Raw genomic sequence first — 27,431 nt, 5'->3', positions numbered from 1 at the left:
AATCCAGCCTAGGGCATCATTGATAGCTGGCTTATCTGCCTCAACAAAGAAAAGTCCACCAACTTCCCAAGCAGTCTGCTCCACTGTCAAACAGTTCATCCCATCAGGATGTTCTTTGCAAAGTTTAGATGAAATCTAGTTTCTTATCATTTGAAGCTGTTAGTTCAGTTCTTACCCTCTGGGGCAGGCATAGGCAAACTCGGCCCGCCGGATGTTTTGGGACTACAACTCCCATCACCCCTAGCTAACAGGACCAGTGGTCAGGGATGATGGGAATTGTAGTCCCAAAAACGTCTGGAGGCCAGCAGAGTTTGCCTATGCTTGCTCTGGGGCAACAAGAGAGCGAATCTGCTCTGAGATCTATGCAACAGCCATTCAAATGTTGAGTGTGGGTGTGCCTCACTTGATTTATTTAAAAGAACTTAAAAAAAAATCAGCACAAAGATTCCTTGATCTGCCCAAAGATTCCTAAGAAATAAAAACTCCCACCCCCCTCAAAAGCAAGTATTTAGCCCTTATGGCTTCCAGCCTTTCCAATGGCTACAAAAACATGCTTGAATGTGTGGGCAATACCTGCTGAACCTCAGAAACTAGAGAGGTAGATTTATAAGATGTCCAGATGTTGTGAAGGAGCCACATTCATAGAATTGCAGAGTTGGAAGGAACCATGAGGATCATATAGTCCAACCAACTGCAATGCAGGAATCTTTTTTTGCCCCACATGGAGCTCAAACCTACGATCATGTATGATTAGGCACATATCCCTTTAAAATGCTTGGAAGCGCTAGCTCAGTGTTCCCCCTGCCCTCCAGAGCTAAGCTCCTCAAATCCACTTGCCAGGATGCCAGTGGCAAACATCCCTTCAACATGTTCTCTGTGAGCTGAGAAAGGGGGTTCTCTGTAAGTCCTTGGGCACACACAGAGGATTTGGGGTGGGACTAGATCTCACTTCATTTTGCACTGAACTTTTATAAAATGTGTCTGGGAGGTAGGGCTGTCTGGCTAGTAAGCAGAGCAAAAACATGCAATAATACTAAGTTTATTATTTACAAGCTGGCAATCTGAGTAGGTCACCCAAGCCACTCTAGGCGGCTCCCAAGAAAATATTAAAAATGCAATAAAACATCAAACATTAAAAAACTTCAGATGTCTTCTAAAAGTCAAATACAGTCATACCTCATGTTGCGTCCGCTGCGGGTTGCGTTTTTCCAGGTTACAAACGCGGCGGACCCGGAAGTGTTTACTTCCGGATTTCGCTGCGTGCGCATGCGCAGAAGCGTTCTGCGCACTTCGCACAAAAGCGCCGCTCGGGTTGCGGACTTTTCAGGGTGAGAACGGCACCCCGGAACGGATCGGGTCCACAACCCGAGGTCCCACTGTAGTTCTTTATTTCCTTGTCATCTGATGGGAGGGTGTTCCACTGCTCCACTTACAAGGCAGGCCCTCTGAGCTGGATCTCAGTGTCCAGCCTGGACGATGGGGGTGGAGATGCTCCTTCAGGTATACAGAGCTAAGGCCTTTTAGAGCTTTACTAGGTCAGCACCAACTCTTTGAATTGTGCCTGGAAACTTACTGGGAGCTCTGCACCACACTTATGGTTTCAAAAAGAAGAGCATGGCTTACAGTGCTACACCAGGCTTTTCAACAGCTTCTTGCTTGGTACTGCAAGAAAGCTGGGCCCTGCTGCCACCTTTCTGGCACCTGATGTGCCGTAAGTAACCTGCATTAGGCATCTGCATCATCAAGCAATGCAGTAAACATTTGGGTGGGCTTTCAGTCAGAGCGAATTTCAAGCTTCTAGGGGGCCGGACCCCCCTCTCCGAAAAGCACCCCCTCTCCCGAAAGGACCTCCCCCCGCCGCCTCGTCTTCGGCAGCGTTGGTGTCATGCCCTGTCTTGGCCGGGTGCAGAGCCCAAGCCTCTGGCCTGGGCAGTGGAGGCAGGCTCTGTGCCACCGCCGCTTCCTCCCGCTCAGCTCTTCCCGCTCACCCGCTTCCTTCCACTTGGTGGCCTCTGGGTGCCACCCCTTCCTGCTGAGGTGGCTGAGCGGGAGGAAGCGGCGGTGGTGCGGAGGCTGCGCCAGCATCGCCACCCACCCAGAGGTGTCAGGAGCTTCCTGCAGCCAATCAGAAGCTGTGTCGCGTTGCGGAAGTCAGTTGCCGTGCGGCAAGGCCACCACACCGGTTTAGCGTGGGGACTGACCGAGAGGACGGCAGGGTCCGCAAGGTTCAGATTAACGAGCCCGGCGGTCCACATCTGGCCCACGGGCCTTAGTTTGCCGACCCCTGCACAAGCATATCCAACTTGACTGGTGCAGTGCCCCTGTTTTGTGAGCTCAGGTACCTGGGTGGGGCTTACGAAGCAGCCTTAACTGGTCTTAGCAAAACAAATGGAGTAGCTTATTTAGAAGTTGAATCATAGCCACAGTCTGCTTGTGAAGGCCGGAAGAAAACGGCTGTGCCATAATCAACCGAGCGGCCAAGACAACATTGACCTAAATTGCAAGTTTATCCCAACCTGCACTTAAAAAATTACGCATCAGCTTATATTAGAAGCGGCTTTCCAAAACAAGTTTCTCAGATGCAACTACCAAGCATGTTTACTGTGAAATCTGATACATGTCTATGTACAGACTTAATGGGGCATACACCCAGGCTAAGTGCAAGTGTTAGAAATTAACATTAATAATAATAATAATAATTTATTATTTGTACCCCACCCATCCAGCTGGGTTTCCCCAGCCACTCTGGGCGGCTTCCAAAAAAGATTAAAATACATTAAAATATCACACATTAAAAACTTCCCTAAACAGGGCTGCCTTCAGATGTTTTCTAAATGTCAGGTAGTTGTTTATCTATTTGACATCTGATTGACATTAGCATGGTGGGGGCTGTAGTTCAGCAACATCTGGAGGGCCAAATGTTGCCCACTAGCCACTTAGAGCAGGCACCCCCCAAACTCGGCCCTCCAGCTGCTTTGGGACTACAGTTCCCACCACCCCTGACCACTGGTCCTGTTAGCTAGGGATGATGGGAGTTGTAGTCCCAAAACATCTGGAGAGCAGAGTTTGGGGATGCCTGACTTGGGAGGCTTGCCGGGGGGGGGGAGGCCTTTTACCAAGTGGACTAGTAGAAAAGGGATAGGACGATCCATTCTTCCTCACCAACCCACTGCATATCTGTGCTGTGCTGGTCATGGTGATTTTTCATCTTCTACAGCTAACCTAGTAACCAAGGAGCCTGGCAGAGGAGGGATGGCACAATGTGTCCATTATCCATCATCACTCACTCACTCACCTGCATGGAATTCCTATGGTCGCCTGAAAGTACCAGGCAAGCTGTAAAATACAAGGCTATATCGGTGCAGCCACATGCCTATGCAAGTCAGGATAGAATCATACAGGACTTAAGTTTGGAAAGATCTTGTTCCTCAAATGCAAGAGGAGCTTATGAGGTCTATTTCACCAGGGCTCCTGTTCTGCACAGATAACACGGGGGGGACATGGCTCCCCTGACAGACACATGCCTTCAGAAGGAGTCTGAGCAACAAAAGAGGGGAGGGGTTTAGATGGTGCCTTCCCTCTTTTGGGGTGTGTGGAGGGAAAGCATCTCCGAGAGCAATGCAAGGCACAGATGCACAGCAGGAAAGAGAAAGCAGGTGATATTATTATAGCATAAGGCAGAGGCTGTTTAGAGAAACTGGCATTCGGCCCCTGTTAAGCACAAAGGTCCTAGTTGCTCAGCCAGATTAGGAATTCCAAGAACTAGAAAGTATGGAGGGGAGAGGGAGAGCTACAGGCCCACAAGGGGATGTTCATCCCAAAGCCCACACCTGCCAGGAGGCGTCAAACACTCAGCAGGGGAGATAGAGAAATCTGAGATTCGATTCAGCCCTTGGGAGGACAGAGGGTTACAGCAGAAGCTGGAATGGTTCCCAGGACTTGGGGAAAGGGGGGAGGTGATGACTCCAGGCTTCTCTGCCAATTAGGAGCATTGGTCAAAGCTTTCAGCAAGCATGCCATGGAGGCCTAGCATCCACAGTTGCAAAACAGGGGAGCAGGATTGTATTGCGGAAGGTATTCTTGAACCCAGAAGGTCCATCAGTCTGCCACACTCTGCACCGTCTACACACCAGCCACACTCACACATTATGCTAAGATCAGGCATAGGCAACCTTGGCTCTCCAGATGTTTTGGAACTACAACTCCCATGATCCCTAGCTAACAGGGCCAGTGGTCAGGGATCATGGGAGTTGTAGAATCATAAAATCATAGAGTTGGAAGAGACCACAAGGGCCATCCAGTCCAGCCCCCTGCCAAGCAGGAAACACCATTGAAGCATTCTTGACATACGACTGTCAAGCCTCTGCTTAAAGGCCTCCAAAGAAGGAGACTCCACCGCACTCCTTGGCAACAAATTCCTGGACACAGTACTCCAGGTGAGGTCTGACCAGAGCAGAATACAGTAGTTCCAAAACATCTGGAGAGCCAAGGTTGCCTATGCCTGGCTAAGATGAACCATGGTTTAGTGTGAACATGCTGGCTCTCAAGGAGGAGATTTCACCCACAGCAAGATGTGCATACCCAGCCACTAACTGTTAGAAGCTCTCCAGAGTTTCAGATGGGACTCTTTCCCAGCCTTACTTGGACATGCCTGGAACTGAACCCGGGACCTTCTGTAAGCAAGTCATGTGCTCTACCAATGAGCGATGTTCCCTCCTGTCCTCCCGATGGCACTATAGGGAAGGAGTGCAATTTGCAAATTCCCTGGGAACAGAAATGGCCCCAAGCAGAAACATCAACATCACCTCTACCCCAGAGGCAGACAACTACCAGACAAGCCCAGCTGAGTTTTCTGGTCTTTCCAGAAACAGCAGCACAAGGGATGTCAGAGCAGGAACAAGAGCCACAGCTCTGTGGAAGGAATGAGAGAAGGCATAGCTCAGTGTCAGAGCAATGCCTTGTATGCAGAAGGCAACAGGTTCACTCCGAGGCATCTTCAGTTCTAATGAACAGGCAGCAGGTGATGGGAAAAACTTGGCTAAATCCATGAAAGAACCCCTGAGAAGTTTCTGTTGGACAATACTGATGGGTCAGCGATCTGACTCAATATGAAGCAGCTTCCTATGTTCCAGGGATAAGCATCACAGCAATGCAATGAGGAAAGCTGCTGTGCCTGACAAAATGCCCTTTTCCATGCAATGCTTAGAGCAGGGGTCCCCAAACTAAGGCCCGGGGGCCGGATGCGGCCCAATCACCTTCTAAATCCGGCCCGCGGACGGTCCAGGAATTAGCATGTTTTTACATGAGTAGAATGTGTCCTTTTATTTAAAATGCATCTCTGGGTTATTCGTGGGGCATAGGAATTTTGTTCAATTTTTTTTTCAAAATATAGTCCGGCCCCCCACAAGGTCTGAGGGACAATGAACCAGCCCCCTGCTGAAAAAGTTTGCTGACCCCTGGCTTAGAGGGACGGAAGCCCTTAAGGTGCCTCTGCCTTGTCGCTCACCTCAGCTGCAACTCAACTTCCCTTTGGGCCAGAAGCTATAGCTTTGTGGTAGAGCTCATGCCCTGCAGTGCATACAAAATATCTCCACTTCAGTCCTAGAGACCCCGGAGACCCACTGCCGCTCGGTGTGCACTATTGAATAGAGGCCAGCACAGTAACACTCTCCCATTTGTGCTCCCAAACAACAGGTGTTCGGAGGCATATGATTTATAGCATCAAAATCTTACCAGACAACTAAGTCCAACCTGGGACCAAGAGGTTCCTAGAAAGACAGGTTTTCAATAGCTGGCTGCAAGCTCACCATGGGACTGGATGATCAAGTGCCACACATGCCACTAAGGTAAATCAATTTTTGGACTTCTCATAGGCATCTGGTTGGTCACTGCGAGAAGAGGATGCTGGACTAGATGGGCCTTTGGTCTGAACCAGCAAGGTCCTTCTTATAGTCTCAAAACACACACAAATTATTGGGGGTGTTACAAGATAATATGCTTTAGAGCAGCAGCCTGAGACTCAGAGGGCATTGGAATGCACTCCTAAAACACACTTACTAGGGAACATGTCTCCTCGGACACAGCAGGATGTACTTCTGAGTAAACATGCATAAGGTTGTAGATGGGCAGGTACAGAAAGGTGTGTGGAAGCGCCACCAATGGAGACGTCCAGTTCGCTTCTAGTATATGACCCAGCCAAGTACCACTAATGGTACAGGAGTAGTTTTGGTGCTCCCTTCTGCACCCCAAGCCCCTAGCAGGAAAGCAGGGGGTTATAGTTCTACCTGATAACACAGGTAATACAATTACTAACAACAGCACTGGTTAAATCAGAATGACGAGCATTTCTACACCTTTGCCTTATCAACCATCATGTGTAGGGCATCACTCCACGCTATGCCCCACCCTGTGGCTCATCCATCCCACATACGGTAATGTACAGGCCCAGGCAGCAGTGCCTTGCAGGGATTAATAACAATATTTAATCAAGGCATAAGAACTTCACATGGACCACCTGGTTGTAAATCCTTACAGTGGCCCTTTAAAGCAGGTGTGGGGAACCTATGGCCCTCCAGATATTACTGAACTACAATTCCCATCATCCCCAACAAGCACGGCCGGGGATGATGGGAGCCATAGTTCAGCAACATCTGGAGGGGCACAGTGCCTCCACTGCTGCTTTTAAGCAAGCCGCTATTATCTCCCATATTCCAAATGGGAAATAATACTGGCTAGAACTTGGGCTCATCCAATGAAGCTCGATGGTGGGAAGTATTTCTTCGGAGTTATGCAATGAAATTTGCTATCACAAGATGTGTGACGGATTCCCATTTAGAAAAGAAAGCCAGACAATTTCATGAAGGATGAGGCCATCAGTGGGTACTAGTCCCAGTGGCTCTATGTTGCCTCAAGAATTGGAAGAATATTGCTTCTGAATACCAGCTGGAGAACAACAGTGGCACTCATGCCCTCATGCCTTGTATGTAGGCTTCTCATAGGCATCTGGTTGGCTGCTGTGAGGAACAAGATGGCGGACTGAATGGGCCTTTGGTTTGAGCCGGCAGAGCTAGTCTTATTTTTTTTTTCATTGTGTGTTGTGGGAAATGGCTAGTGATGAGTTGAAGGAGTTAAGGAACACCATGACCCATGAAGCCATCTCTTAGTCCAGCCTTCACCAACCTGGTGTCCTCCAGGCTTTTTCTATTGCAATTCCCATCAGTCCCACAGCCAACGGTCAGAGCTGATGGCAGTTGTAGTCCAGAACATCTGGAGGGCACCAGGCTGGCCAAAGCTGCTTTAGCCCAACACAACAAGGTTCACATGTTCGCCTACTGAACTCATGGCAGAGACAAGACTGAAACTGGGGCCCATGAACCTAAGTCAAAGCCACAACACTACATCAGCTCTCACAGCAACCACTTTCAGGATGATTGCAACTAGATCTACCATGCAAAGGCCATCTGGGTGGGTGTTCTGTTTTTAAGATGAATGTTTTGCTCACCTGGATTAACCCACCTGCTCTTACGGCAGGGGTTGCCAATGCAGTGCTCATGGGTACAATGGCCCCCTTGAGTTTTTTCCATGGCGCCCATGAACTCTCTGAGACCCTCACCCCACTGCCCTCTCGGTCATCGGGCAGAGGCTGCTTATCTTTTTCTCTCTTGACCAGAAGGTAGAGCTGAAGGAGGAAGTTGGAAGTGCAACACTTTCCTCCCACTTCCTCTTTCAGCTCTACAAGCTTCTCAAGGTTCAGATTAATTCTGCTAGACCCAACTCCCAGATCCCTTGGAAAAGCAAAGACAAGGGAAACAGCCCGGCTTAAGCACCCGTGGGTCCTCAGGATCCATCTGGCAATGCTGGGTGCTGCTGTCCAGCCCTGTCTTGGGACCAGAGTGCTTCCGATTTCAATTCACACCCACACAAAAGCAGCGCACACCAGAAGTGCGAAAAAAACGTGGCCAGAGGGCACAATCCCCAGCTAACAAAAACACACTGAAACAACAACTATTTTTTTCTTAAAGAACATCCTCATCGTTCACCAAGCGCAAGACTCCTGCACCGTTGAACATCCCTTATTTATATGGTCACAATGATTGCGTACTACCTCCATTGCCAGAAGTAGCACACCTCTTAATACCAGCTGCTGAGAATCAGAAGTGAGGAAAGTAGAGGTGTGGCGCTCAGTTCCTGCTTCTGTGCTTCCCAAAGACACCTTCTGTGAAAAGAAGATGCTGGACTAGGTGGGCCTTTGGGCTCTTCCTTAATTCCTTATAACTGTTTTTCCCCTTTGGGGATAGGCTTGGTGGAGAGCACCTGGCTTGTATGGAAGTCCCACGTTCAATCCCTGGCATATCTAGGTAGGGCTGGGAAATCCCCCTGCCAATCAATCCTAAACTAGATGGGCCAATGGTCCATCTTACTATGATTCCTTTGCCAGAGGAGGCATCAAACTTAGGCATGGTTCTTTAGATTCATGCACAGAAGGCTACTGAAGCAGGTAAAAGCCATCGAAATCAGAACTCTTCCGGAGAGTGAGTGGGGGAAGAGACAAGACTTTGATCAAAGGAAAAGGGAAAAAAGATTAAGGCTCCTGGAACTGATTCACTGAGGCCTGGCTCAACTCGGCTGAAATAGTGATGAAATGTATCAAACTGCCATGTCAGTGCAGGAGAGGAATTTTGCAACATGAAATTCTTCTCCTTAGCATCTTGTTTTTAAAGATGCTTCCCCTATCCTTTTAATGTCACAGATGGCATTTTGCATGACGTAGCAGCGTTAGGATTTCTGCAATAACAAAAAGGAGAAGTGTTGTAGGGCAAAGTACAGGGAAGTTAAGAAATGGCATGAGCCACAATGTATTGAGAGTCACGTATTTTGGGGCATTAGCCCAAAGGACACCTCCATCTGCACGCCCCCATACAGCATAACCCCACAAAGCCCACCCAGCAATCAAGGTTTTCATAAGGTAGCCTTGGCTTTGGAGCTATTGGTAGAAGCACACCTTGTTCCTTGGGTCTGCATAGCCAGGTGCAACCTAGTGCCAACCGCCCGCCCCCCAACCCTACCTACATTGCTGCATCCATATAAAGGTGCAACAGTGGTGTCAGAAGCCAACGCGCTGGTAAAGAAACGGAAATAAAAAGAAAGAGAAAAAGGAAAGCGGTATTACCGGCAATTTTCCAGTGGAAGCGGATCGCATGGTTTTGATCTCGGGTCCATGGGGGGTGGCATAAAGGCAGCTGCCCCTAGGCAATGGGGCAACCACAGCAGTCTGAGGGTACACCTGAGTGAAATAGGTAGCTGGGAGAGCTCGCATCTGGGGGCTGCCGAGGTTGGATACCACCAGTTCTGCAGAGGTGATCACAGGCATTACTTTCTTTTGCTGCTGGGGAGGTCCAAGAGCAGAAGGGGCCCGTCCAGGGGCAGGAGGCCCAACTTTGGGGATTCTCAACATGGCTGAGCCTTCTCCAAAAGGCCACAAAGGAACAAGCAGAGCTTCAAAAACAAGTGATGGTGGCAATAACTGTTCTTATTTTGAGAGATCCTGAGAGGTAGCTTGGAAAATGTACTCTTAGCCATTTAAAAAACTGCCATTGGCTTGCTCCCCAGGGGTCAAGCCCCAATGAAACATTAAAAAAATCACAAATTCATCCTTCAAAGAAAAAGAAACCTGGAAGAAATGGCTTGCAATATTGACTTTTGGTATTGGAGGAATGGCTCATGCAGACCCCAATTTCTCTCTTTTCATCTAAGTCTGTTTCCAGAGCCTTTCTTTGCTAGGGGAGCGAGCCATAGGGCGGCCAAGCAAGCTTCCCTCCCCCCACCTCCTCCTCCTCCTCCAAACCGATGAATGACCCCAGCTCTCGGCTTCAAAAATAAATAAATAAATGATGCACGCTTAGCGCGGAGAATAATAATTAAAAAAGACACACCAACTTTGCACTAGCCCTCTTTCCAAAAACATAAAATAAAGGATTTTTGGAGAGACTTTGCAAGGTTACAGATCAGCTTTGCACATCCCCTCCCCCAGCAAAGAAAGCAGCTTTTGTGGCTGGGAGGAAAAATCGCAGCCGGAGAATCGGGGGAACAAAAGCTCGGGTGCCTTTTCTTTCTGCTCTTTCTTTCTTTCTGCAAAACACCACCCGGAAGATTTCTCTCCCCGGCTGCCCCCCGCTCCGGCCCCCAGTGTCTAGATCCCAGGGCTGGCGGAGGGGCTCGCCAGAAGCATCCTGGCAGGGCTCAAGCAGCCAGTCCGGGCCCTGGATCCTTTCGCGGCCCCGGCGCCTTTCATGGAGCTGCCGCCGACTTGCAATGCTGGCCCCCTCGGCTCCTTGGGGCTCCCGGCTGGGCCGCTGCCAGGTTCCGGGCCGCTGCCAGGGCCGCCTGGGGCAAGGATGGATCTGGATTGGGGCAAGAGCGCACCCGATGGCTGCCCAGCCCTTTCTCTTTCCGTTCCTCCTTCTCTCGCTTTTTTTTTTTAAGCGCCAAACTACGTGCCGCGAAATTCGGATCTCCCGCGGAAAACGCCACGCTCCCATTGGCCCGTGCCGCGCCAGCCCGTCCCCGCCCACCGGATTTGATACATTTTGCCAGGCGAGGGGCGAGACCGGAGGTTCTGCTCTTAAAGGGGAAGCGCGTGGCGGCCCGCGCTCCCCGCGAGCCTCCAGCCAGCCGCCGTCTCCGGCTCCCCCCGCCCTTCAGGGCGCGTGGGCGTGGCTATGCAAATATTGACCCTGGGATGGTCTCCCTTTGCACGCGTTGCTTGCTCTCGCTTAAAGCAGCCGGCGGAGGCTTTGGTAGTGGCGATCCACGGTGCCGGGCTCCCTGGGAGGCAGGCGCATCTTACCTGTTGCGAATTTGGGGGGCAGGCCTTCCGTCTACCCGCTTCCCCCGCGACCCCCTCGAAACCCGCAAGGTGACCGGGGAAGAGAGGCGCGCTGGACCGCCCGGTGGACTCTGAACAAAGAAGAGGCCGATGGCGAGCGAGGGGGTGCACGCTCATAAACGGGCTTGGAAAGCGGGGCTATTCCATAGCTCATCTGCTTTGCGTGCAGAAGGTCCCAGGATCAATCCCTGCCATCTCCAGGGACTCCCTGTCTGAAATACCGGAGAGCTGCTGCCAGCCCGTGTATAGACTACTAAGCCAGGGCCCAGTGGTTTGTCTCATTATCAGGCAGATACCTATGTTGCCCCCCAATCTCACTTCTGATGTGAGCCCCTGCACCTCTTTGAAGCTCATCTAGGGGCTCCATCTTCCATTTGTCAATATGGAGAAGTGGGGTTTGACTTTGTGGTGGATCTATCTATCCTGAGACAATTACACCACAATAAGTCTCATTTTGAGGAAAGTTGGGTGGGTCGGCTCCCAAAGCAGGGCAGGGAACTTGCAGCCCTCCAGACGTTGGTGGGCTCCACCTCCCATCGGTGCCAGCCAATGCAGCCATCAGCCAAGGCCCAGGGATGATGGGAGTTGGAGTCCATCAACATCTGGAGGGCCACGGGTTATCCATCTCTGCAGCTGCACTCCTGAATGCCAAGTGGTGGTGGCTGGCTGGGGAAGACCACCATAGCTGGATGCAGAGCCCCTGATGGGCAGAGCCAACAAAGTCCAGTTTGGTCCCCATCCTCCTCCCTGCTAAGATATACCAAGACAACACTTCCATTGTCTCCTGAGCAGATGGCAACCAACACTGGAGATGGAGGATGCTGACAGGTACTGCCACCCCCTGGACTGCTTGTAAGCAAGACTCAAATGGCATCACTGCCCTCTGCTGGTTGCAACAATCATGTTCCCTATTCTTTGTGCTGCTCTGAATAAAGACTTTCCACAAGGGACACTGAGGGCCAGACTAGACATGAGGGGGAAGGTCTTTTTGCATGTAATGTGCAAGTTCTCCCCCCCCCAAAAAAAATTACAAATAGCAGCTGTTGGAAAGGGGAGGTGCTGATCAATATCAGGATCATAGCAGGCAGGGAGAGGGAACTTTTCCCCCTGATCCTCCTGCCAAAAAGCTCTCCCTCAAAGCTGCTCTTTGCACTGTGGACTTCAAAGGTGCCGTTTTCCTCTTTTCATGTCTATGCATGTCTTTAGAACTGAAGCTCTTTAATTGCCCTGCAGACCAGCAGGCAAGAAATTAACCTTTGCTCTCATTCTAGTTTCTGCTTATTTTTGCTACTGTAATGTTGGCCGGCTGAAGTTCTGCTGGTTCCCTTTTACAGTAAGTAGGGAAAAAAATGTTCTGCCATGAATGCTCAATAAATAGGTCTTCTGGAGGAGCCAGAAGAGCCAAAGTTTGGGAAACTCTTGTTTTATTTTGTATTTTTATTATTTTTATTAGTAGTAGAAGAAGAAATTGTATATGAGGTATTTGTATACCACTCTGCATAACACGTTATCCCAGGATAGTTTACCGTACAATTAAAAAACTTACTATAATCCCTCCATTCAAAATATACAGGCCAGGATCCAGTCACACAGGTTGGTGCATGAGCAGCGATTTTTCATAAACATAAAGGCTCTAACACACAATTCAGCATTTTATTGTTCTATTGTGACTCTGAAGCCAGCACAATTCTGAAAGTTGATTAACATTACTCCATCTATTACCCCCCCCCCAACTATTTTGTGACGTTCCCAAAGTTCTTTGGGGGCAAAGTTCATTTTAAAGGGCAACTGAACTAGGCGGCACCCCCAAATCCAGAGAACGCAAAGCAGCAAGTGAGCTTTCCTTATTCCTCTGCGTGTGAAGCAGTCCTAGGTGGCATTGGAAAAGACTTGGACGAGAGCATGACAAGCATCTTGAGGCTTTGGAAGAGAAGAGCTTGGAATCAAAGGTCTTGCTGAAAAGACCCGCTAGCATCTCTGTACGTAGCAGAAAAGATGACCCAGAACCTGGCTAAGGAACATGTCCTGGGTTCTTTCTGGATGAGCCAGAGCCAAGCTGTGTATGTTGTTCTTGGACTTGTCCGCAGTTCAAGCAACCCAATGCTATGCCATGCTCTGGGCTGCTGCCAGGGGGATGTCCTCCAAACTGGCACTACTTGGGCATGATTCCTACTCAATGCCAACACGGAAAGGGTTCCTTTGTGGCCCACATCCAAGGAATGGTGCTCTAGCAGTAAGGATATCACTGGAGGTTGGTACGCATGCTGATATCTCCTTCTGCGGGTGATGAATGCTGAAGCTGTTCTCCCCTTTCCCTTCTGACACTTCTTCGGATGCAGCCTCCACTCAGAAGACTATCCTAACCGTATCTCCGTCCTTCCCGCAAATCTGCCTCTCCCGCCACTTGACTCCTGCTTTTTGCATTCTCTGCTTGGATGCTGTTTTCCCATGATATGCAAGTCTCTGAAGTCCTGATTGCGCATTTGTCTCTCCTCACTCTCCTGGTTTTCCAGAGGACTTCTGGTATTAAAATAAAAATGTGTGGTTAGTTTGGAAACTTTTAACAACCTGGGGTGGGCGCCCAGGCTAGTAGATCTCTTTGGCTTAAAAAGGCCTCAAAAAGGATACTGTAAAGCAGGCATCCCCAAACTGTGGCCCTCCAGATGTTTTTGCCTACAACTCCCATGATCCCTAGCTAATAGGACTAGTAGTCAGGGAAGATGGGAATTGTAGTCCAAAACATCCGGAGGGCCGAAGTTTGGGGATGCCTGCTGTAAAGGATGCAGAAAAGGGCAACCAAAATGATCAAGAGGCTTCGGAAAGTCCCCTGGTGGGGGAAAAAACAAGAAAGTAAGAAGAGCCTGTTGGATCAGGCCATTGGCTCATTTATTCCAGCGTCCTCATTTCCTAGCGGCTGCCCAGATGCCCATGGGAAACCCACAATCAGGAGTCGAGCACAAGGCCACTGTCTCCAGCAACTGGTATTCAGAAGCATAGCCAACATGCCTTGTAGCCATCGACAGCCTTCATGAATTTACCTATCCCTCTTTTGAAGCCACCCAGGCTGGTTGCCATCACTGCCTCTTGCAGAAGCATGTTCCATAATTGAACTATGCACTGCATGAAAGTGCTGAATCTTCATACATTCAGCCTCCCTGGATGTCAGTGAGTTCTAGTGTCATGAGAGAGGGAGAACAACTTTTCTCTATCCACTTTCTCCATGCCATGCCTATTTTTTTAAAAAAAAACTTCTATCATGTCGCCTCTTTTAAGGTGGGGTGTTTTGTTGTGCTTTTGTTATATTCTGTTGGAAAGCCACCCAGAGTGGCTGGGGAAAACCCAGTCAGATGCAAGTAGGGTACAAAAAGTATATTATTATTATTATTATTATTATTATTATTATTATTATTATTATTTATTAGCCTTTTCTCTAAAGCAAAAAGTCCCAAACATGGCAACCTTTCTCCATAGGGGAGTTGCTCCTTGATCCTTTGAGCTTCCTTTTTCTGAAGCTTTTCCATCTCTGTAACTCTACAATATCCTTTTTGAGGTAAGGCGACCGGAACGGTTCACAGTATTCCAAATATGGTTGCACTAAAGGTAAAGGTAAAGGGACCCCTGACCATTAGGTCCAGTCGTGACCGACTCTGGGGTTGCACGCTCATCTCGCATTATTGGCCGAGGGAGCCAGCGTATAGCTTCCAGGTCATGTGGCCAGCATGACAAAGCTGCTTCTGGCAAACCAGAGCAGCACATGGAAATGCCGTTTACCTTCCCGCTGTAGCGGTTCCTATTTATCTACTTGCATTTTGACGTGCTTTCGAACTGCTAGGTTGGCAGGAGCTGGGACCAAGCAACGGGAGCTCACCCCGTCACAGGGATTCGAACCGCCGACCTTCTGATCAGCAAGCCCTAGGCTCAGTGGTTTAACCACAGCGCCACCTGGGTCCAAATATGGTTGCACTACAGATTTGTAAAACAGCATTATGATACCAGCAGTTCTATTCTCAGTTCCTCTGCTAAAGATTGCCTAGCATGGAATTTTGCCTTTTTCATGGCAGCGTTACAACTGGGGCCAGCCTTACTGTTAGGCAAAGTGATTGCGGCAACCACTACAGGATGCAGAAGCTGGGGGCAGCAGCGGTAGCTGCTTCCCCAGCTATTGGAAATCAGATCTGTGAGTCGTATCCAGTGAAGTTCCATACAGAATAGATCTATCTATCTATCTATCTATCTATCTATCTATCTATCTATCTATCTATCTCTCTACCGTATCTATCTATCCCTCTACCGTATCTCTCTCTCTCTCTCTCTCTCTCTCTCTCTCTCTCTATCTATCTATCTATCTATCTATCTAATCTATCTATCGGACCAAAGTTAGCTGTGTTCTTTCATGTTCTTTGTGTTAGTAGTGGCTCTACTCTGAGTAGGACTAACATTGGAAACAACCCCATGTGTGTTACAGGCCTGGTATGCTCCCCCCAAACCATCATCTTGCCCCCAGGTGGACCAGAAAGTCTATCCTGTTGTCATTACTCCCAGCTGGGGATGGTGGTGGTGAAGAAATGAGGAAGACGACAAAATATGACTAAGAATAAAACTGTTGCCATTCACCTACAGAGCTATTTCAAAGGGCAGACTCCAGCATGAACTGGAATTGCAGATACAGTTTGATTATATTCATCTGAGCATCAATATAGACCAGGCATCCCCAAACTTTGGCCCTCCAGATGTTTTGGACTACAATTCCCATCATCCCTGACCACTGGTCCTCTTAGCTAGGGATCATGGGAGTTGTAGGCCAAAACACCTGGAGGGCCGCAGTTTGGGGATGCCTGATATAGACCATGGTTTCCACTCCCAGTACTGTTTCTTTGTCCTACCAATGCTAGGATAGCTGTGTATCACCAATTGATCACCAAGTGCTTATTTTACAGATGACTGAGCTTTCAATTGTCGTAATCTGTACTTTCTACATTCTACTGCCATTTGAATCCACTGTTAACCTTTTTTCTTTCTCTATACCCTACCCTCCCAACATATATATATTGCTGCCGGCAGAGAACATCTGATGAAGTGGACTTTAGTCCATGAAAGCTTATGCCTAATTCATTAATCTTTAAAGTGACACAGGACTCTCTGTTTTTGTTTGTTTGTTTAATTCTTTCTTTAACAGACAATTAGCACCGCAACCCTGTGGGGAGTTTGTTTATTTATAAAATAATTTATATACTGTACTGCCAATTCATACAATATAACATCATGGTTTGCAGCATTATAAATAATATAAAAATAATTCTGTAAATATAAAAATATACATCTGAAATACATATGTCCATCAAGTCTTACTAGGCTTTCCCGGCGCCTGCGAGTCCTCTGCCCTGACCTGAGAGCCTATGGTGTGGAGAAGTAAAGAAGAAAAGGTTAAATGAAGGGGAGGGGAGGCAGAATACGTGAAACCCTTTCTTTTTGGGAGTGGTGTTCATGGAAATTAAAAACAAACAAGAATTGATACCAATCCCATTGTTGGCATTACTGGGGATATAGGATGCCCACAGTTTGGATAAAGCATTGGTTTTATATTCATTATTAACTCTGTCAGGATGGTTATGGTAAGAAAACAGAAATATTTTAAAGGGATAAATAAGGATTTGTGTGGCTTTGTCCATTCTGGTCTGTAGCTATTGCTGAAAAATCAGCTGAAATTAAGGGATACTAAAAGACAAACAGCAAGAGATTCATTTTCAATTGCACTGCAAAAATTATAATAATACAATCTCCCCACTTTTGCAGGGGCTATGTTCCCAGGTATACGTGAAACTGTGTATAGTCAATGGCAGGTGGGATTGAAAAAACAAAATTCCTGGATGCCCATCTCTGTTCTGCCCCCCTTTCCCCCCCAGGTGCATAAAGCTGAATGTGCACAAGCTGAACACATACGGTATACCGTAAGTTGGGAATGCCTGTATATAAATGGTGCTAACAATGTTCAAATGCCTGCCCTGAGATGCTCTACTATTTGCAATTCTTAGTAACTTTTCAGTTTTAAGTAAGAATATCCTAAGAGTTCCTGATATTTATAACCAAAGCAAATCTTTATTTTCCGAAGGACACCTTAGTACCCTCCAACATTATTCATCCGTAGATCCCAGGGCCATTCACAACACAAAAAATATCCAATATCAACACTTATTATCTTTCCCAGGAATAGAGAATGCAACAACCCAAATTTGTGTCTTTGTGTGCGCATGTGTTTTCCTGTAATTGCATTGCTTTTCTCTTTAGCTTTATTTCAGTGTTTTATTGAGTTATATGAATGAATGAAACCTTTTCTGCCTCTTCATGCTCAGCTGAAGCTACGGAGGCTTCTTGTGTTCTGTCAAATATATCAATTGGTATATATCAATTGGCGTTTTATCCAGGGACATCCCCCCTCCCCCCCGCACAGCTCTTGTTGGATCCTAGAACCTGCCTTCCCCTAAAAGTATGAGAAAAAGCTTCTTCTGCTTGTAATCCTCTGCTGCAGGGAGAGGAAAGTGTGGCCTTCAGCGCCTATCATCCTTGACCATTAGATGTTTTGGCTGAGGCTGATGGGAACTGGAGTCCAAGAGCATCTGGGGGATAATATAGGAAGGGTAGTGGCTCTGTGGTAGAGCATCTGCCTTGCATGCAGAAAGTCCCGGGTTCAATCCTCAGCATCTCGAGGTAGACTTGGGACAGTTCCCCATGTGAAATCCTGAAGAGCCACTGCCAGCCAGTGTCAGCTATAATGAGCTAGCTAGATGAATGAGCTAGCTAGATGAAGATTCCACCTAAACATTAGGAAGAACTTCCTGACAGTAAGAGCTGTTCGGCAGTGGAATTTGCTGCCAAGGAGTGTGGTGGAGTCTCCTTCTTTGGAGGTCTTTAAGCAGAGGCTTGACAGGCATATGTCAAGAATGCTTTGGTGGTGTTTCCTGCTTGGCAGGGGGTTGGACTGGATGGCCCTTGTGGTCTATTCCAACTCTATGATTCTATGATTCTATGAACCATTGGCCTGACAGTATAAGGCAGTTACCACTGTTCTTCCTGTTTTCCAATGGAAGGCCACAGATTTCCAACCCCACTGAACTCAATAGGACTGATTTCTGAGTAGAAATGCCTAGGATAGCTTTATCAGGAACCCCCTGCCCTGCCTCCAGGCTACACCTCCATACTTAAGCTGGGGATGTGGCTGTCCAGATGCTGGACTACAACTCCCATCATGCCTCACCACTGCCCATGCTTGCTAGGGCTGATGGGAGCTGGAGTCCAACAACATCTGGAGAAGCACAGGTGCCCCAGTCCTGCTTTAAGTCAGTGAATGCCTCTCCGAAGCAAGGAGGCACCCTTTGGATTTCCCTATATGTCTGGAAAAGTGTCCATGGATCAAAGCATTTATCTTAAGGTTACCAGGCATTCCTGTTTCCCAGGGACAGTCCTTGGATTTACAAATCAGCCCCCTGACAAAACCCTATCATTCCAAAGTGTCCCTGGATTCATTGAAAAAAATCTGGTAACCTTAATTTATCTCACATATTCTTCCTCTCCTCTGCTTTTAATGGGTCCTGATGTCAGATGGATTTAGGCAGCCTTTTCTCATTCTGGCCACAAGACTAAGGATGGAATAGCAGAGCTAGCCGTAGGGCTGCTTAGTTGGGGGTCTAACCACTGCTGAGGCAGCATCTTATCTTGCTGTGCTGGACAGCTCCATTGCTATCTGAAACTTATTGATCACTGGCTCACTGGACAGCTCCCTGACCTTGCCAGTTGAGTGGAAAGCTTAGCACTACCAGTCACAAACAATGTAGAATTGTAGATGTTCCTCCTCCCCACCAGCTGGACCCCAGGCCATGTGGTGGTGGGGCTTTAATTTTAAAAATTGATCTATTCTTTACATTCATTAGTTACGTACTAACTTAGTCCTCTTAATATGAGAGAGGCAGGTTCAAGCCCCTTGTTGAGCAAAAAAATCCTGCATTGCAGGGGGTTGAACTAGATGGCCCTCATTATCCCTTCCAGCTCTAGAATTCTATGATTCTATGTCCAATTCAGGTTTTTTTAAAAAAATAGAGCACAAAATTAAATAATACAGTATCAGCATGAAAAACAAACACCTACAAATGGCAACAAGAATCCCATAATGTTACAAATAGAATTCTGAGATACTGCCAGTATAAAGACTAAAATTATATTTCTGGACATTTTTAACCCTTTGCATCTGCTGTGGTCCCATTCTAGATTGGGGTTGAATGGCATGGGTTGATTGATTATAATTATATTTATTTATGTATTACATTTGTTACGTTGATATCCCACTTTTCATCCAAGGAGCTAAAGGTGGTATCCATGGCTCTCCAAATTTTCATGTTATCCCCACAAGACCCCTGTGAGGCAGCTTAGGTGAGATACAGCAATGGGCTGGGGGGTCACCTGGTGAGCTTTGTGGCTTCTTTAGATATGAAACAGAGACTGAACAGGCAAAAATGGTTGTTTCTGGTAGCTTGGACTTCCTAACATTTGTAAAGGAAGGCACTTTCTCGTGCAGAGAGATGCTGGAATTACAGCGCTGACAAAGCCTCATCAAGGCATACGATGTGGGCATGTTGAGTGATATATTATTTTTGGCCTGAAGCTACTGTCCATATAAAGCTTATGCTTTGACATTTGACATTTGGAGGATGACCACGTTCTTTTTAACTATATTCCTGTTGTGTGAGGATAAACAGCAAGACAGCAAAAGTGAATGTCGTGAGGTCTTGTGGTTGCCAGGAGACTTAAATTTTGAGCCTGGAAGGCTAAATGCCCACCATCCATTAGGCAATGGTCTGAGGACCTCACTGCCCTTGCTACATTTGAATATATTTTTGTAAACACCAATTTCACATGGCTTCCTCTCTGGACACCTGGAGGGCTTATAACAATTTTTATGTCCAACTTTAGCTGGAAGTACTGGTCGCTACTGCATTCTCAATGCGAGCTGACAGTGGGTGTTGTTGTTATACTTTTCCCTGTACTTTTTTTTTAAAAAAATAGTCTATCTCCTATCTTTCTCCTTTGCTAAATTTGACAATAGAGATGTGCATCCACTGTGAAAGGCTGCGTAGGGGCTTGCTGACCAATGCTATTTCATCTTGCAGCATTTGGCTTTACATTCTTACCAAGCTATCCTGCGGCTTGCTGCTGCTTTCCTCAGAGTCTGGTGGCGGCTTGCGGGTGCTGTCCTCAGACCTTGGTGGCTAGGGGATGGACAAACAAGGAAGAAAATGCAAAACACCAGTAAGAATGTGTACAGGTAGCAATAAAAAATCTTTGCATCGCAGGGGCTTGGATGACCCTTGGGGTCCCTTCCAACTATGGTTCTTCCTGGCTCCTAATGTGCAGCACTGAGGGTTGGGCTGGAATGGGGTTGAAGCTCCAGAGGCTCCCTGGATTCTGTTAAATACATCTGATTGCATTTGCACCCCTCTCTGCACTTTCTTACCCCCTACACCCAATAAAATCTACCGTTCCTGCGGCCATCAAAGATGCAGGGCTGTCAAAGATCAGAGGCTTCCAAATACTCTTTTCATGCAGAGACCATCCCTTGCACTACAACTCATATTGTTGCAGTATTGGCTGGTGCCCTTTGGAACTGACAGGGTGGTAGGTAGGGCCAGAGCCAAGACAGGCAGAGCCAACTGATTCTAGTCCCCCCGCCTCCCCCCCCCTCCATGCTGATTTCTTCAAGGGTGACACTTAGGCTGAGGAAGAAGCTAACAAGCAGTGCTGCCACCCCACCCTGGGCTGATTGTAAATAAGAAGGCAGGCAGAAGGGGGCATATTGAAGTTGGGGCAGTGCTCCATTGACCCAAAGGAACCAGCCTCCATTGTGTTCCTGGAGCTAGGGGAAACACATGTTTTGAAAGATCTCTTAAAGCAACTGTTTCCCATCTAATACTTGTTTGATTCTGGTTAATTCTGGTTAATTCTGTGTCCAGGGCGGTTATCTACCAGCTCCATCTGGTACGCAGGCTGAGTCCCTACCTGCCCGCAGACTGTCTCGCCAGAGTGGTGCATGCTCTGGTTATCTCCCACTTGGACTACTGCAATGCACTCTACGTGGGGCTACCTTTGAAGGTGACCTGGAAACTGCAATTAATCCAGAATGCGGCACCTAGACTAGTGACTGGGAGTGGCCACCGGGACCACATAACACCGGTCCTGAGAGATCTACACTGGCTCCCAGTACGTTTCCGAGCACAATTCAAAGTGTTGGTACTGACCTTTAAAGCCCTAAACGGCCTCGGTCCTGTATACCTGAAGGAGCGTCTCCACCCCCATCATTCAGCCAGGACACTGAGATCATTCAGCACCGAGGGCCTTCTGGCGGTTCCCTCATTGAGAGAAGTGAGGTTACAGGGAACCAGACAGAGGGCCTTCTCGGTAGTGGCACCCGCCCTGTGGAACACCCTCCCAGCAGATGTCAAGGCAATAAGCAACTATTTTACTTTTAGAAGACAACTGAAGGCGGCCCTGTTTAGGGAAGTTTTTAATGTTTGATGCTGTACTGTTTTTAATATGCGGTTGGAAGCCACCCAGAGTGGCTGGGGAAACCCAGCCAGATGGGCAGGGTATAAATAATAATAATAATATATTATTATTATTATTATTATTATTATTATTATTATTATTATTATTATTTGATTTTACAATAGTCTGAGACATGCTAAAGGGAATTGTAGTTCAGCAACATCTGTAGGGCCAAGGTTCCCCACACCTGTCCCAGGCCAACACCCGAACCACTATTATGCCATACTGATTCTTGTTGGACTTCCACTCCCATCAGCCCCTGCTGGTGTGCCCAGTGGTTAAGGGTGGTATGGAATTTTCAGTCCAGTAGCACCTGGTTGCTTCCCCATCTCTCAGTATGCCTTTGAAAACAAAGCAAGACATGGGGAGCATTGTGTCTCCATGCAAGTACAGTGGAAAAGTACAGTGGAACCTCGGTTTATGAACACCTCGGTTTATGAATTTTCGGTTTATGAATGCTGTGGACCCATCTGGAACGGATTAATTCATTTTCCATTACTTTCAATGGGAAAGTTCGCTTCAGTTTATGAACGCTTCAGTTTATGAACAGACTTCCAGAACCAATTGTGTTCATAAACCGAGGTACCACTGTAAAGAACAAGCATAGCAGGGAGAAAATGCAGCCAAGCTGCTCCCAATAAAGCAGTTTTCCACTTGCAGGGTGTTGTTGTTGTTTTTCTTGTTTGCTACATTGTGGGATATGTGGCTGCCTGCCTGTGTCTGAAGCGAGACAGTCCATTCTACCCCCTCATCCCAGTGCCTGTGGCATAGAACAGAATTCACACCGACTAAGGGAGCAATCCTACACGCAAGAAGCTGGCATAAGCCAAGCTGGCGAAACTTAATCCAGTGTAACGTTACACCAGATCCAAACCCTGTTCCCTAAATCCTAGCAAAGGGGGAAACTAAGCCTTTAAAATAGTGGTCTAGGCCAGGCTGCGCTAGATCATGTGCCTGAGCGGAACAGGCTTAGGATCCAGCACCTCACCTCACTGGTCCCACCCCTGCCACACCCCCAGAATGAAAGTGGAGGGCAGCAGTTGTTGGAGGAGAATGTGCCACATGGCAGAGAGGGAACTAAAGGAGGTGCAAGGGGTTCACAATCCACATTAAGGTGTCAGGAAGCTTTAGCCCCCTAGATGCTGCTGAACTCCAACTCCCACCAGCCCAAGCAAGCATGGGCGACAGCTAGAGATTCTGGGAGTGGTAGTTCAGCAATGTCTAGAGCGCCAAAGCTTTCCCACACCCGACGCCATGTTATCTAAAGGGTGAGAATTTGAAATTAATGTGAGGGGATGGAAATGCGACAAGCCTTTGTTTTCTGCTGAAGGCTTTTAATTATTTTACCTAGGGCAGTATACAAAATTGTGATTCCCTGCCTCACTTCCTCATCTGCAGTCTGAGGTGACAAAGAACATTTCAAGCAGGACATTGCGCCCTGTGTTTAATCCACAAAGCCAAACAGTTTTAAACTCCTCTGCATCAACTCATCCGCATGCACTAAAAGGCTGTTAAGGGGGTAAACAATGAAAGTGGTATCTTCTGCAATATATGTTTCGACAGTCTTACCAAATTCATCAGAGTACTTGCAGTTTTTGCTACAGATGGTCCCGGCTGTGGGTATGGAGAAAAAGAAGAAGAGAAAAAAAATGCAAAATCTAAATAAGGAAAAGCGTGCAGGCAAAGGAAGCTCATTTTGGCTTCTCGTGTGGAGCAGCCGCCTTTTGAAGACATAAACACACACACACCTCTTTTATTATTATGGCTTTAAGTTATATGCCGTTTGATATAACAACACCATTAAATTACAATAGGAAAACCACAAGCAAAATGTAAATGCATAATATAAAAATGTGGTAAAAAAAAAAAGAATCCAATAAAAGGTTTTGCAAAACATTTCACACCCTTGTCTTAGCACACCATCTCTGATATGACGGTACATGCATGGGGGATTATAAAGTTAGATGTTGACATTCATATGTGACAACTCTCTGATATGACAATCTAACATGTCGTGAATATCCAAAAACATGGGGACATAGGATGCTGCTGTATGCAGAATCAGACCCTCTGCATCTTGCTCAGTATTGTCTGCATGACACAATTCTGCTCTCCCCAACCTGCCCGTTTATTGCTCCGTTTCCCAGTCAGCACTGGCTGCTGCCCATTGGGACTGGTAGGGCAGAAGGCGGGGAAACCAGTGGTCAGTGGAGCCAATCACAGGCAGAGCTACCCTCTGACTGCCTGTAAGTAAGAAGGCAAGCAGCTTGGTGGGGCAGTGCCCCTCTTTCCCTAATGGAGCAGCCTCCACTTTCCCCAGACCTTCATCATCTGTAAACTGTAAACTGGGGGAGTTGCATCTGAAAGCTGAGGAAAGACTCCTAGTCTGCACCTCTTGGGCAAGGTTTGCTCAAGATGGACTGGTGGCAGGCCAGAGGTAGAGGTTTCCCTTCACCCAGTCCGGAAGAGCTCCACTAGCCTTCACGGCCCCATGGACTGGTGTTGGTGTTTTCCCACCGGTGTGGAGTTCCTGGTTCTGCCTGCTGAAAGAGAGCAGAAGTACTGGGTGGAAGTACTACCAGGACAATGGGTGTGTGTGAAGTACTGCTGGGAGACTTTGCCCCATAGCTGGGCACTCCAGGAATAGGGAGCGACTACGGTGGCCTTGGATCCACTGGATCTCAAGCTGACCAAAATGCCACCACTTGATGGCGCCGAGCTTGACTTTGTCCCCTCCTAAGCCGAAGCGCTTAATATCCCGCTGTGCCATTCACAGGCATGCACCGAAAGGTGTCAACTGCACATCGTCGAACTGATAAATTTCTACAGCCTTACCAAACTCAACTGATGGACCATAGATTTCAATGGAGCTTCCGACGGCTGCGGTGTGGTGGAGCAAAGAAGAGAAGCACAAGGCATAAGGGAAAGTGTGTTGTCAAAGAAAACTTGTTGGCTTTGCCACAACCACCTTTTAAAGCCACCCCACCCCCACCCCATTACAATCAAGGAGTGTGTGGAGGGAAAGCCTGGAGCACACCAGTTGGCTCCACCCCCACACATCCCCATCTGAAAAGTGCTGGGGATGACCTACAAAGCCCTACATGGCTTGGGTCAAAGCTACCTGAAGGACTATATCTCCCTATGGGAGCCCACCTGGGTTTTGAGACTTTGCAGGGAGGCTTTCCTCTCAGCCCCGCCACCTTCACAGGAAAATTTGGCAACAATGCAAGGGCCTTCTGGGTGGTGGCTCCCAGATTGTGGAGCTCCCTTCCATGGTAAACTAGGCCCTCTCTGCTTTCCTTTCACTGGAAGGTCTTTGACCACCAACTGGCTGTTGTGGCAGTGTCTTGTGCAGATGGAGGGTGTTCTTAATTTTATGTTTGGAGGATGTTCTTAATTTTATGTTTGGAGGAGGAAGGTTTTTCTGTTCAGTTTTTACTAGGGTTCCTCCCCCTCTACACACACACACACACACACACACACAGATATATATATATATATATATATATATATATATATATATATATATATATATATATTTCTCATTGTTTGTTTTTAGTTATCTGCTTTGATTTATGCTGTGAGCCACCTTGGATGCTGCACTAGGAGAAAGGTGGGATATGGAATGAATGAATGAATGAATGAATGAATGAATGAATGACTAAAAGAGGAGCCTATGCATTTATAGCTGAACGTGCTCCCCTTTAGACATTGTGTAGACATGTGGACATTGGGGTATGAGGCTGGGCACATTTTCCAGACACGCAGACTGCGAACACCCTCTGAGAGGGTTACTGTATGTGGGAAGTAAGACCCAAGGCCAGGGATGTCGTTGAAGGAGCTGAGGTTTTCTGTTCTATTTCATTTATCCGTTTCTTGACATTTGCATGCCTTGGTCTGGTTCCTGTGCTCTGAGGTCATTGGAGGCTGTCTTTTAAACAGGGGCTGTCTTACTCTCTTTTCCTACAGAGCATGTTGGAGTGCAAGCCCTCTTCGGTCCTCAAAGCTCCATGTGAGCATAACCTCCAAGGGGGGGACTAGGGTGCAACCTCCAGCTTCTGCCACCATTCTGATCACTCTGCACCACTTGTGAATCTTGTCAGAACCCATGGCAAAGGAGGGGCAGCTGCTCTCCCATTGTGGGAGATCTTGCAATGTGTGATCACTTATCATAACCACAGTGCCCCTCCAGGTGGCAATAAAGGAGTATCATCAGAGAAGCATTTAAGATAAAGTGGAATGATGCGCCGGTGATGCCGTATAAATGCACTGCTAATGCGTTATTATTGCAGCAATTACATGTTGCAGAAGACATCCACAAACACCCTCACTCCAGTCTAGAGGGGCCCTCAGCTGCTTAAAAACCCTCTCTGTCACTCACAGGAACACATGGAAAAGCTGTATGTTGATATGAATAATGAATGTTATAGCATCCACAGTATAGGTTTCTGCAGTCTTACCAAACTCAACCGATGAGCTTCAAGCCTTGAATGTCTTGTTGCCTGGGTTGGAGTTGTTGCCTGGGTTGGAGTTGTTGCCTGGGTTGGAGCTGTTACCCGGGTTGGAGCTGTTGCCTGGGTTGGAGCTGTTGCCCGGGTTGGAGCTGTTGCCTGGGTTGGAGCTGTTGCCTGGGTTGGAGCTGTTGCCCGGGTTTGAGTTGTTGGCTGGGTTGGAACAACAAGAAAAATACAAAATATGAGTAGGAAAAGAGTGCAGCCAATGGAATATTACTTAAGCTTTATGCACCCTGACTAGCTTATTTGTGGGTGAAGGTGGGGGGAGGGTTTTAACTGGTATCTGGAGATGACCAATTAATCCCAGCTTGGTGCTCTCCTCTTTCAGGGTCACTGTTTGTGCCTTGCCAGAAAAGAAGAAATGCTTTTTGAAAAAGAAGATACATCTGCATACATTTTCCATCTGCTGTTTTATTATTTATTTATTTCATAAAATGTGTACACCACTCAGTTGTAAAAAACGAACAAACAACCCAAACCCCTCAAAGTGTTTTACAAAAAGCAAAACAGTAAAAATCGAGAAAAATTTACAACTTTCCTTCAAAACATACAAAAGTTAAAATACTAAAGCAGATTAAAATTGCTTAAGCTTTCTAAGCATCTGGGCAGGCTTGTCAAAAAAGGAATGTTGTTAGCAAGAACCAAAAAGCACTAACTCCAGCTTCTGGATCAAGTGGAAGCCCCACATTGCAGTGATCCAGTCTTGAAGTAACTGCCGCATGAACTAGGTAATCTTATCCTATAATGCATATTTTTTAATCTACAGATTTTATTTATATCTGGGGGAGGGAAAGGTCAACTTGTTCTTAATATCTGATTATAAAAGGTGAAGGAAAGGGAAAGGGAAAGGACCCCTGGACAGTTAAGTCCAGTCGAATTTGACTATGGGATGTGGCGCTCATCTCGCTTTTCAGGCCAAGGGAGTCGGCCTTTTATCCACAGACAGCTTTTTCAGGTCATGTGGGCAGCATGAATAAATCACTACTGGAGCACGGAGGACTGTGACAGAAGCCAGAGCACACGGAAACGCCATTTACCTTCCCACCGCAGTGGTACCTATTTATCTACTTACACTGTTATGCTTTCAAACTGCTAGGTTGGCAGGAACTGGGACAGAGCAACACATCTGATTATATCAGTATTGTAATGCGTATTTTATTTATGGAGCTTAGAGGTTTCGATAATTAAGTGGTATATATATAAATAATAATAATAATAATAATAATGTTGTGATTTCACAGTACAGTGGAACCTCGGTTTATGAACACCTCGGTTTACGAATTTGTATGTAAACCACTTAGAACATAACATGAAAAGGGAAATTAAGATGAGCCTGCTGGATCAGGCCAATGGGCCATCTAACTCAGGATCCTGTCCTCACAGTGACCGACCAGAGTGGGTGGTATATCAATAAATCGTCTGAAACTGATTTGAAGTTCAGA

At 47.2% G+C, this 27,431-nt stretch overlaps 2 protein-coding genes across 2 annotated transcripts in view; both read right to left on the bottom strand.

The window, feature by feature from the left end:
- E2F2 (E2F transcription factor 2) overlaps window positions 1-10,452 on the bottom strand; it is a 36,638-nt gene extending 26,186 nt beyond the window's left edge. Inside the window, exon 1 of the mRNA XM_035120147.2 lies at window positions 9,170-10,452. Coding sequence (XP_034976038.1) covers window positions 9,170-9,454 — 285 coding nt within the window. The 5' untranslated portion in view covers window positions 9,455-10,452. The remainder of the gene's footprint in view (window positions 1-9,169) is intronic.
- CATSPER4 (cation channel sperm associated 4) overlaps window positions 10,005-27,431 on the bottom strand; it is a 35,482-nt gene continuing 18,055 nt past the window's right edge. The window contains exons 12-14 of the mRNA XM_060276452.1: window positions 20,065-20,142; window positions 10,847-10,956; window positions 10,005-10,383 (exon numbers count right to left, since the gene is read on the bottom strand). Of these exons, the coding sequence (XP_060132435.1) occupies window positions 10,005-10,383; window positions 10,847-10,956; window positions 20,065-20,142 (567 nt within the window). The remainder of the gene's footprint in view (window positions 10,384-10,846; window positions 10,957-20,064; window positions 20,143-27,431) is intronic.

This window comes from Zootoca vivipara, chromosome 6 (assembly GCF_963506605.1).
Source record: "Zootoca vivipara chromosome 6, rZooViv1.1, whole genome shotgun sequence".
In the NCBI taxonomy this organism is placed as follows: domain Eukaryota; kingdom Metazoa; phylum Chordata; class Lepidosauria; order Squamata; family Lacertidae; genus Zootoca; species Zootoca vivipara.
This window is presented reverse-complemented; position numbering and strand designations above follow the sequence as displayed.